This window comes from Kryptolebias marmoratus, linkage group LG23, assembly GCF_001649575.2.
Source record: "Kryptolebias marmoratus isolate JLee-2015 linkage group LG23, ASM164957v2, whole genome shotgun sequence".
Lineage (NCBI taxonomy): Eukaryota > Metazoa > Chordata > Actinopteri > Cyprinodontiformes > Rivulidae > Kryptolebias > Kryptolebias marmoratus.
Genome location: NC_051452.1, coordinates 14,812,418 through 14,823,657, shown reverse-complemented (window position 1 = coordinate 14,823,657; position 11,240 = coordinate 14,812,418). Strand labels below are relative to the sequence as shown.

The window sequence follows — 11,240 nt, the reverse complement described above, 5'->3', positions numbered from 1 at the left end:
CTCTAAATTTGCAAGGATGTCGCCTCCTGGGAAAATTAGCAGATGTCCTGAATGTTCTTCCACTTGTGAATATTATGTTGGATGATGAACTTGAAATTGTTTGGAAATAACCTTTAACCCTTTCCAGGCTGATGGGCAGCAACGGCTGCTTCTCAGAGGTCACTGTTGATGTGTTTCCCCCTCAGCATGAACACACACCTGCCCTGCTTTTAAAGGTGTTCACACTGATGATGATCAGTCTGATCAGCACCTGGCTGCTACTTTCCCTCTTAAATCTGTTGGAGTCAGCAGGGTTGGGTTTTTTCCACACAGATTTTCCCGTTTGGCTTTGTTTTATTTAATAAGTATTAACATGGTGTACTCTGTTGTGTGTCTTTCTTCACTTGAGGTTTGATTTGAAACATTTTAGAACCAAGTAAAGACCCGATCATTTTCATTCTGTCCTGATATGTTACATCCCAGAATCGAAACAGGCTTTTTTTTTTTTTTGACCGTGACCGTATTTTCGCAAATCTGCCGGAAAAACCCCCCCAACAACTTTTACACCTGATGGGTAAGAAAGAGCTTGTCATATACTTCCGACGGTTATAGTATATTTCAAAGTGGAAAAATAAAGAAAACAGCAGCTCTTGATGAACTCTGACCCCTCATGAAGCGTTTCGAGTTTTCACAGATAATTATAGAGGCTATACGGCAGCTTCCCACACCTCAGCAGCAGCTATATAATGATACATTGGAAATGGAGCGGGCAAATGCACATCATTTTCATTAAGAGGGCTTGCATAATCCAAACTCTTTTGTGTGTGAGAAATATAATTAATGCTTTAATGTTTTTGGTCTTGCCACTCTTAGCGCGGCAAGAGAAATGAGTTGTTACATTTTAATGAGAGAAGCGACAGCGCCGGCTTCCCGCGCAACACGGATGGTTTTATAATTGCACACAAGGGTGACTTACTCAAGGCTCATTAAGGCGATTTATCAGCTTGGCTATATTTTTGGCAGGACAATACATTTATTTAGCCATTGTACTGATTAATACATTCTGTTATTAATCTTTTCTTCCCCCGCTTCATCCCTTAGAGTATTGCCGTGTCCTGTTACGCAGAAATAAAAAAAAAAAACAAGATGCAATCTCCCAAGAAAATGTCTTTAATGAATTGTTTGTTGCTGTTTGTACCTCAGATTACATGAAAATACATTTAAGTTGACTGCAAGTATGGCAACATATTCACACATATAAACAAGTGGTGCATTTGTATTGTATGTATAGATATGTACAACAGAAACACGTTACACTCGGGTTTAAAGTTGTGCAAGTGTGTTATATATACTAACAATTTATAAAATTCAACACACTAAATTAAAAAAAAGAGGAGTGTGCCCACGTACAGTGGGGGGAAATGATTATTTGACCCACCTTTCTGATAGTATGTGTTTGCTCATTTAAAGAGAAGCTGACAGTCTAATTTTAAAGATAGTTTCATTTTATTGGAGAGAGAATTTTAAAATAAAATAAAATAAAAAATAATAAAGATGACAAATTCAGTTGCAAATCATTAAGGGAAATAATTATTTGCTCCTGTATAAGCCATCCTGAATCGTGGCTCCCACAGATTGGTTATGTGATCAAGTGGCACACAAATCAATCAATCACAGACCTGATTGTGTACAATAAAGCCCACCTGCTCATAGAGTCAGTTTCTTCCAATCTAACCTCTCCACCACCATGGGTGGCACCAAAGAACGGTCAAAGGTCATCAGGGAGCAGTTAGTAGGTCTGGAATGGGCTACTGGACCATTGGCAGGAAGCGTGGTGAGAAGGAGACAACTGCTGCTGCGATTATTCAGTAATAGACAAACTCTAAAATAAGCACCAGTCGCCCTTGGTTTGGAGCTCCATCCAGGGTCTTGCCTCATTGGGTGAGGAAGATGATGACGACCTCACCCTAACTATTTTGGCATCAAATTGAGACCTGAAGAACACCATCCCTACAGGCAAGCACAGAGGTGGAAACATTATGATTTGGGGTTGTTTTTCTGCTAAGGCTACAGGGCGACTTCAAGACATTGAGGGGCCAGTGGGCAGGGCCATGTACCATAAAATGTTGGACAAGAACTTCCTTCCCTCAGCCATAACACTAAAGATGGGTCATGGATGGGTCTTTCAGCATGACAAAGACCCACAACATATCACCAAGGCAACAAAGGAGTGGCTGATGAAGAGCACTTTAAGGTCATGGACTGAGTCAGTCTCCAGACCTCAGTCTTATAGAGCCTGTGCAGGGAGCTAAAGCTTTGAGTTACCGAGCAGCAGCCAAGAAACCTAAAAAAATTAAAGTTTCTGTAAGTTCAATTATAAGAACCGTCTAACCAACAAACCCTCTCCACCAAGTACTGAGTCGTGTTTCACTTGTTTCACTCAATGACTAAGAAAATCCATTTGGAACTTCTGTGTTTTTTCTCTGGGATTTTAGTTGATATTTTCTCTCTCTCTCCATTGAAATAAAACTACCATGAAAATTAGAGACTGTTCGTTTTCACGTGAGCAAACAGAACATTGGAAAGGGGGTTAAACACTGATTTCCCTCACTGTGTATACACATTCACACGCGCACAACCACAGTAGTTCACAAAGGATTAAAGCAAATGTATTGGATTATACATTTCCAGGTCACCTTTAAGTTGACCCCCAACTTCCCGCAAATTGCTTGCGGGTGCGTCGTCTTGACGTCCGTGTCGTCACAAGTGTGTGTTTTGCAGATAGCTCAAGATGGGACAAATTGTAACACATCCACACACAGTCTAGGCTATGCTGCAGCCTGCAGTTGCACCATCAGCTAAATGTTTACAGTCATCTGAGGTAGACTGCGCAAGCTTCATGGGGTTATGCTCCTGCTCTTTGTCTTTTTTTTTCTTCCTTTTTTTCTTGTATTGTAGTATAGTTTTCAAAAATCCTGACAGTCGTAAAGACATAAATCAAAGACCGTGTGTTTTGTAGCTATGAGGTAGAAATGCTGAACAAAATCAAACAATTGTTTTCAAATCAAAACAAAAAACTTTGGTTTGCACACCGTGTAAAAAAGAAAAGAAAAGAAAAGAAAAGACACAAAAAGGAGGACCACGAAAGACATTACGAACAAAGTGTAGCGCTGACCGCAGTGTTTCAAGTCGAACGAGGAGGAATAAAAGAGAGCGCTGCTGTGGCGCGCTCTGAAATGCATTAGTGGGGTTTTCTGTCCAAAGAGACCCTTTCTCCAGAGAATTTGCTGACAGAAGGAATTCTGGCACAGATTGTTTTGAGGGTGGTTTTTCTGACGGACTACTTTGCCAACCCCACCCACCCAACACCCCCCTAACCCACCCCCTCTTGTGCGGCTGCCACGCTACCTGCCTGTCTCTCGCCGTTCCGTCAGTTTTGCTGATGCTCAGCACAGCCCCCTCCCCACGTCAGGCGCTGCGCTGAGGGTGAGCGTGAAACAAATCAGAGTTGGCCTGCAAATACATTACAGAGAACCACCCTCACACCACCACCACCACCTTACACTGACATTCATATTTTTTTGGGATTGGAGTAACTGTTTGGTTAAACATCCAACAGAACAAAAAGTGCTGCCAATGGCATTGAGGAGTTTCAACAAAACAGTAGTGCACGCAAAAATACGTTAGTGCATGTGTAAAAAACAAACCAACAAACAAAAAAAAAAACAATTTTCCCATGCCACAACAGCAGAGCACAAAGCTTCTTACACACCGAATAGATATAATAAAAAATCCTTCCAGTGTATATGAAGGGAAACTTTAGTATTGAAGGACAACATGGACTACTTCAGCTGCATCGCACTGTTTGTGTGAAGTACTGAGAAATCAAATTGACAATACTAGTTTATTTGTGATAGCCATCTAGAATCAACCATCTTTGACTTTCGCTCATTGTGTACTGTGCAGGCCTATTGAATGGTCCACGTCATGGCCAGAACAATAACTAATACAAAGTTGGTCAAAATGAATAATAAGCGAACTGAAATGTGTTTTTTTAAACACTTACTCAACTGTATGCAACAGAACTATCAGCAGTGGTATCCTCTTGTGCAGAAAATGCAGGTCAGAAATAACAGATCAGTATTTTCCTTCAGGAATATAAAATTAAAGTCCAACTGAGATCATCCTGTCTGTGTCCAACAATTGCACCTAGCTTTGGTTTAGATAGTTTCCTTAAATTTTGGTTTATTTCAACATTTATAATTTTTTTTATTATTAGCTTCATATTACTGCAGTTGTTAGTCTAGTCATAGTTCAAGGTTTTGTGTAAAATGAATTAAGAATTAATAACTTAGATGTAGATTGCTCTTTGACTAATCCAGGTTACAGTAAATGAGTTTAATTCTGACTGAATCGTCGAGCCAATGCCAAAGTGGTTTTTTGTAATTTGCTGTTTGTACAGTGTGACTGTTTTATTATCTGTGTAAATTCTTATATGTAGGCAACATTTGTTTCTCAATGAAAAAAATATTTTTTCCCATTTTTTCCACTGGGAAAATCACATACAACTACAAAAGATGTTTTATTTCTCAATAAATACAGATATTTTTTATGTAAACCTTAAATAAAGAGCATGTGAAAGTCACCTCAGAATGAAAATTTGACTAAATTCCTAATTTAAAACACTTGAATTGTCATTAATTGGTATAGTATTTGCTAGTTAGCTAATTACTACATAAAGGTTGCATTTTACATTATGGTATCACAAATACTATAAACAAGGTATCTAATGCAAAGATTAATCTTTGTTCCCAATTTCAATTCAATGAACCAAAAGTGTGACAATGTTGGAAAGTACCCTGCTCAATTATCTAACACTTAGAAATGCTGGCTTTTATTTTCAAGAAAACGGAGGAGATAATAAAGTCTGGAAAAACGAATATATTTCCTTGTTTTTTCCCCCCGTTCTAAACCAGATCTAGAAAATAAACCTATCCCAAAAAGTAAGGAAATTTATGTTTAGTTAATTATTTCTTTGTTGTAACAAAGCTTCTTGGCAATAAATCTTACATTAATGGAAAACCTGCTCATTTCTCCTTAAATGGTGCCACATTTGTTAGAAAAATCCATTTGTGGGTTGAGCAGCAGAGTTCAGTATGTGGGTTACATCCATGGAAAAACTTGTCAAATCTTCTCTGCAAACAGCTTTTTCTGCTGTTGACTCTTGTTTTGAGCTTCTGGTACCACAAGTGCTGACCATCAGGTGCACCTGAAGGCCAGCACCTGTGAACAACTAGTGGCAATCCCATATCTCCACAGTCTGGGACCAAACTCTATTCTTCAAGATTCGACAACATTCACCCCCACAGGGTGAGGGGAAATTTTAGAGAGGAGAGGATGGAATGACCTGCCTGCAGTCCTGACCTGAACCTCATTGAACACCTGTAGGATCAGCTGTTTGTCCCAGAGTGACCAACACAACCACACTGGCTGACTGATGACAAATACTAGTTGAAGAACAGGATACCATCCCACAGCAGGCTGGGGCCAAGCTGGTGAGCAGCATGAGGAGGAGGAGCCAGGCTGTTGTGGCTGTATAGGGTTCTTGCACATGTTACTGAGACCAATGTTTGTTAAATGAATAAATTGTTAAATTGACAATATGTCTTGTTTATGAAGACTTCAATCATTCAATCTAATAAACACCAAACAGTCAATAAAAGAAAAAGCTGTTTGACACTGGAAGAGAAGATTTTACAAGATTTTCATGGGTGCAACCCACAAACTCAACTCTGCTGCTAATCTCACAAATGGATTTTCCTAACAAATGCGGCACCATTTAAGGGGAAATAAAGATTTATTGCCATGAAGCATTGTTACAACCAAGAGGTTATCAACCAACACAAATTTCCTTACTTTTTGAGCTAAGTTTACTAAAAACGAGTTTTACCCTTTTAAATACTTTAGGACTGTGTAGAATCTTTTATATAACCATCTAATCATAAATATGATATTACTGACAGAAGCACACCAGACTGCAACTGAAGTGCTACCGCTGTTTTACAAAACTGACCACAGCATAAAGGTCTATAAAACTGTGTTCCCATGAACCGAAAGGAAACGTAAGAGATTGGAGTTGTTTTAAGATGGCAGCAATCCATTTTGTTCTTGGCCTCACTCCCACTAACCGTTGGCTTGTCAATCCGATCAGAATTAAACTATCCTACAAGGTGAGGTTATTTAAAGAGCTATCTACAACAAGTAAGATATTGATCGTTTATATGCTTTCCAAAGACACCCACTTCAACAGTTTTTGATGCAAACTTAAGATAAGATGAAAACAGGTTTATCCAGTAAAGATGGTTTGTAGTTTGTTTTGTTGCAACCTGAAGTGTGAAATAAACTTCAGTGGAGTTGGAAAACAAAATATGTGTTTAGGTTTATGTCTGGTTGAACGATGTGTGTGTCCAGTTGATTTGTTTTTCTTTTTTTTTTTGTGGGTGGGTGGGTGGGGGAGTTGTTGTAATCCATAGGTGGGCCCGGAAGAAAATCTTTGGGAACCACTGCGTTAGAGTAATGTTACAGCCAAATTAAGGTCCAAGTGTTAGTAGGCAACACACTGCATTTTTCTTTAATTCACAGTAGACTGTGTGCATGATCCATTATTAAATTCAAATAATACATCTAAATTTATTTCTGCAAGTTGTTTTTGTTGAGCAGTCTATTTTCACTTTGTTTTATAGCTAATATTGTTAAAACTTATTAGGTTTTATTATAACTGTGAAAAATATTAAAAAAATGGAAAAAAGGGCCAATAATATGCCAGAGTATTAAATTTCATTAATAATACAGCTAATAAAAGATGACAGATTTAGGAAAAATGTGTTTCCAGAACCAGTTTCATTCTTTTAATTGCATGGATATTAGAAGCCGTTTAAAAGCTACTTTTACCAGAAAGAGGGGATAAATACATAAGATTTCAGTTGGACTTTAAACTACACATCAAACTTTAACTTGATGTTGACTAGCTTGATGCTAACTAGTAAAACAAAGAAAAACAAATTGGTGTGAACTAAACTCAATAACTTTAAATACAAATCTGAGTCCTTCACAGCTTATCTTTGATTGTATGTAAATAACTTTACATTTCGAAATATGCACTTATTTGCGTCCGTGCTGAGAGATGATGTACTTATCTGTATCAGATAAGGTTTATTGTCTTCTCAGGTTATAACAGTTGCATTTTCTTCAATGATGTCACAAATCTTATAAAAAAGGCATCTGATAAATTCTCTGCATTTCCGATTTCTATAAGTTGCTTAGCTTAGTAATAGATGAGCCACAACTGGACATCATAGAGAGGCTGTGTTGATCTTTTCTACACAATCGAAGTGAAAAAATACTGCCTGTTTGATCAACTTTAAAAATTTAAGAATTTCTGTCCTTATGCAGACCTGGAAAAAACTAGAATCATGTTCCAAACCCTTAAAGACTGTAGGAACAGGTATTACACTGACCCAAAGCAAGCATTAGCTTGTCTTGCATCTCTCAGAAAGAAAGCAAATAGGCATTTTCCCAAATATGCTTCACAATTCTGTAGGTGTAGTTAATGTATATCAAAGAGTACTTTGCAAGCCGTACGACAAATTAACAGATACTTTCTAAAGAGCCCGGGTGATTAACTGATGTAGCGCCCATGCAGCCTGACCGTATAGCCTAGATTGTGTAATATAAACAACGTTTATAAAACTTGTTTTTTCTATTTGTACATCTACCAGCCGGACTACCTGCCTGCCTGTAACCCTCCTCCCTTCCCCCCAAAATAACACAGTATTACATTTTTAAGAGCAATGGAAATAAGTTTCATGATCGGTCAAGTAGAAACAGGTAGCTGAAGCTCCTGCTGTGATAGATTATAAAAAAAAAAAAGAAAAAGGCGTAATGCTTTTAGTCTCGCTAAAGATATATGTTCTATCGATCGAGAACATCTGGTACATTCATCGTCACCTCTTTGCCTTTTTTCTTGAGGTAAACCTAACTGACAGATTCTCCTCTTCAATCTTAGTGCTTTTATGTCGAGATATCTTGAGGTACTGTACAATTTACAAACGCTTTCCTGAGTGTTATTTGTTTGTTTGTTTGTTTGTTTGCAGAGACGAGGATCTGAAGGAGATGAATGAGAGACAGGGTCCAGATTACTGCCACCCTGATGGGTTACTGCTGCTAGCAAGACATAAAGGATGAAGAACCACTGCTGAATGCGACTGTCAGTCTGTGTTTTTCAGACTCACTGCTGAGGTTTTAAAGCTCTTTTATAATCATCAGCTCATGCCATGAATGTAGATTGTGAGGCAAATAAAAGAAAAATCAGAAAGCACCACTTCAGGCACTTGGATAGCCAACTAAATCTCAAGAACAACAACATAACATTATTTACAGACACGAGGGCGTCTCATGTAAAGCCGACTTGCTTGCAACATGTAAACGACACTTGGCTTGTCAAGCATTTCAATTAAATCTCTCGCTCAGTAAATGAAAAACTGCTTGTTGTCTCGTCAAACCAGGTTTCTGGGTGCATCTGAACCCCGCTCGTTAGATCACAATGGGCTTGTGTTGGCCTTCTGTGTGCCTTTTCCCTCTAGCGTAATGCTTTTGCCCTGAGGGGAGGAATCGTGGGAGCCTCTTTTTCTCAAGGGCAGTGTCGATCTCTTCACTGGCTGCAGCCGAACATTTTGTTCCACTCGGTGTAAGTGTCAATCTCTTTCTGTGATATACTGGCTTGGAATTTACAACAGACACTTTCAATGTCCTGGTAGGTGAGGGGCCTGATCTGGCCCCGGGGCATCATGCCCGTCATGTCCATGCCCTGTGCGGAGACGTGTAACAGACCTACGAGGGCCTCCTGGCAGAGTCTGGCCAGATCAAGTCCAGAGAAACCCTCAGTGCGCTGCACCAGCAGGGCCAGTTCCTCCTCGCTTAAGCAGAATTTGTGCTGAGACTGGACCAGGACCTGGTTCATGATCTGATGGCGGGCTGCGCTGTCTGGCAGGGGTACCAATACTCTCCGAGTAAAGTACCTGCGCAGGCCTTCCTCCATGTCTTGCGGTCTGCTTGTGGAGCAAACAACTAAGACTTGGCTGCCTCCGTTCTCACCTGAGCTCATAAGGACCGAGTCCAACTGGACAAGTAGTTCCCCCTTCAGCCGGTTGATCGGGCTCTCTTCGCTGAGGTGGGCTGACAGGAGCATGTCCACCTCGCTGATGAAGAGTACAGAGGGCTGCCGGCAACGGGCCACCAGGAACGATGCTCGGATAATTTCTTCTCCATCAGCCAGCCACTTGGTGGCTAAAGTGGACCCGCTGAGCTGAAGGAACTGTGCCCCCAGCTGACTAGCCAGGCAGCGTCCCAGCAACGTCCTACCACTGCCCCGGGGGCCAAAAAGCAACACACACCGTGGGGCAGGTCCAAGACTGCTGAACATGTCTGGACGCAGAATGGGCCACAGGACCTCCTCCTTCAGGGTAGCCTTGGCCAGTTCTAGACCTGCAATGTCATTCCAATCCACCGGGGGGCCCTGCTGAACGATTTCTGAGGTCACCAAGTCCAAAAGGTGAGGGTCGCAGGTTTTTAGCTGCTCTTCAGCAGCCCGGGAGGAGGAGGAGGATGAAGCGGAAGTAGGCCCTGGTGCTGAGTGGGACAGGTGGAGTCGGTGATCATCAGCGCCTTGTTCACTAAGGGAGGGGGAGGTGAAGTTAGCCAGTGAGTCTGCTGAGCGGGAGCCCCCCAGGGTGGAGGATACATAGGCTGGTGGTGTCAGTGGCCCACCTGTAGCCTGACTGCCATACTTCCTCTGCTGCTCTGATGGCATTGTGGACGTTTTCTGAGGATTAAAAGATAAAGATGACTTCTCAGCATTCCTGTCAAATGTACCCCCACCTGTGCTATTGGAGCCCCCATTTGCACTGCTGCTGTCGGCGACCCGGTACATGGGGCTTTCTGCAGAGCTCCGAGCCTGGGCGTAACCAAAGTTACCATAAGACGAGTCTATCTCTCCTTGACCCGTCATGTAAAACGCCTTCCTCTTCAACGTGTTGGAGGAGCTGCTGCTCAGAGGAGTGGGGGCAATCGGGGTCAGGTTGTGGCTCTGGTATGGGTATCCAGGTAAAGTAGAAGAGGGGGGAAGAGGTGTGGGTGCGGCAATGCCCGAGGGGAGGTACGAGGAGGGAGGGGGCGCTCCTCCAGGACTGTATCCCGGTCCGACTGAGCTCTGAGCCGGGTAGCCTGCTGGAGGGTAATTATAACTAGACAAGTTTGGAGAGCCTCCGTTGTAAGCTGGGACTAATGTGGGGTGGGAGGGTGGGGGAGGGGGCTGCAGCAGCCCAGAGCTGTGCAGAGGGGAGGGCAGTGCAGGGGTGGGGGCAGACTGGGAGCTGTAACTACTGTGCAGGTATGAGCCGCTGTACGTGGGGCCGTATTCCTGAGAGGGCATGGAGGAGGAGTGGAGGGCCGTGGCCGAGTGGCTCCCACAGCTGCTGCTGGAGTAGCTGGGCTCGCTCAGGGTGCTGGAGGCCAGGCCCGGGGAGCTGCAGATACCAGACACCACTTCAGAAGCCGCTGCCACACCTCCCTTTCTGACAGAAACCCCCTCTGGGATGCAGCTCATGGGGTAGACGCCATCCTGCCAGGGCTCCGGCTCGCCTTTCCGACCGTTCATCGCTCCCGGGATTCCGGGCGCCTCGGAATATGACGCCGGCATCTCGAGGATGCCGGAGTACTTCTCGGCGTACTTCTTCAGCAGGTTTGAGGCGGTGAGGGCGGAGATGTCGTCGTTGGCCCAGGCGTACTGGTAGGCGGCGGAACGCTGCAGGTGGCCGGACACCACCCTGTAGGCCTCAGCCTTATGGGCTGGAGAGCGGGTGGTGGAGGAGATGTCGAAGTGCTGTTCAGCCCACTGGCTGTGCTCGGGGGTCCACTGCATCTTTAAGCCTTAAAGAAAAAGAGACGCAGGAGTTAGCACACACGCATGCCAAAATCCTCTTTGCATTCAAAGGCCTAGCATGCCTTGAAGAAATGCACATTACACACCACCATTTATGGAGACTCTTAAATAAGGATCATCTGAGGATGAGAAGTTGTAGCTGTTCAGGTCAAAACCTTGTAAATGATGTTTTGCTCGATCTCATGTAAGATCTCTCCAAGTATGTGTTTTTAGGATGACTCTCAGCAACTACCACACCAAATATAAGCTCAATATCTGTAAA

At 42.7% G+C, this 11,240-nt stretch overlaps 1 protein-coding gene across 1 annotated transcript; it reads right to left on the bottom strand.

Annotated features, from left to right (window-relative positions):
* Nucleotides 1–3,367: 3,367 nt before the first annotated feature.
* On the bottom strand, nucleotides 3,368–10,966 carry LOC108242144 (fidgetin; the record flags this gene model as incomplete). The annotated part of the gene is given in 1 exon segment (XM_017426797.3): nucleotides 3,368–10,966. A coding segment is annotated over 1 exon segment (2,277 nt), but the record flags the coding sequence as incomplete, so codon positions are not given.
* Nucleotides 10,967–11,240: the final 274 nt, after the last annotated feature.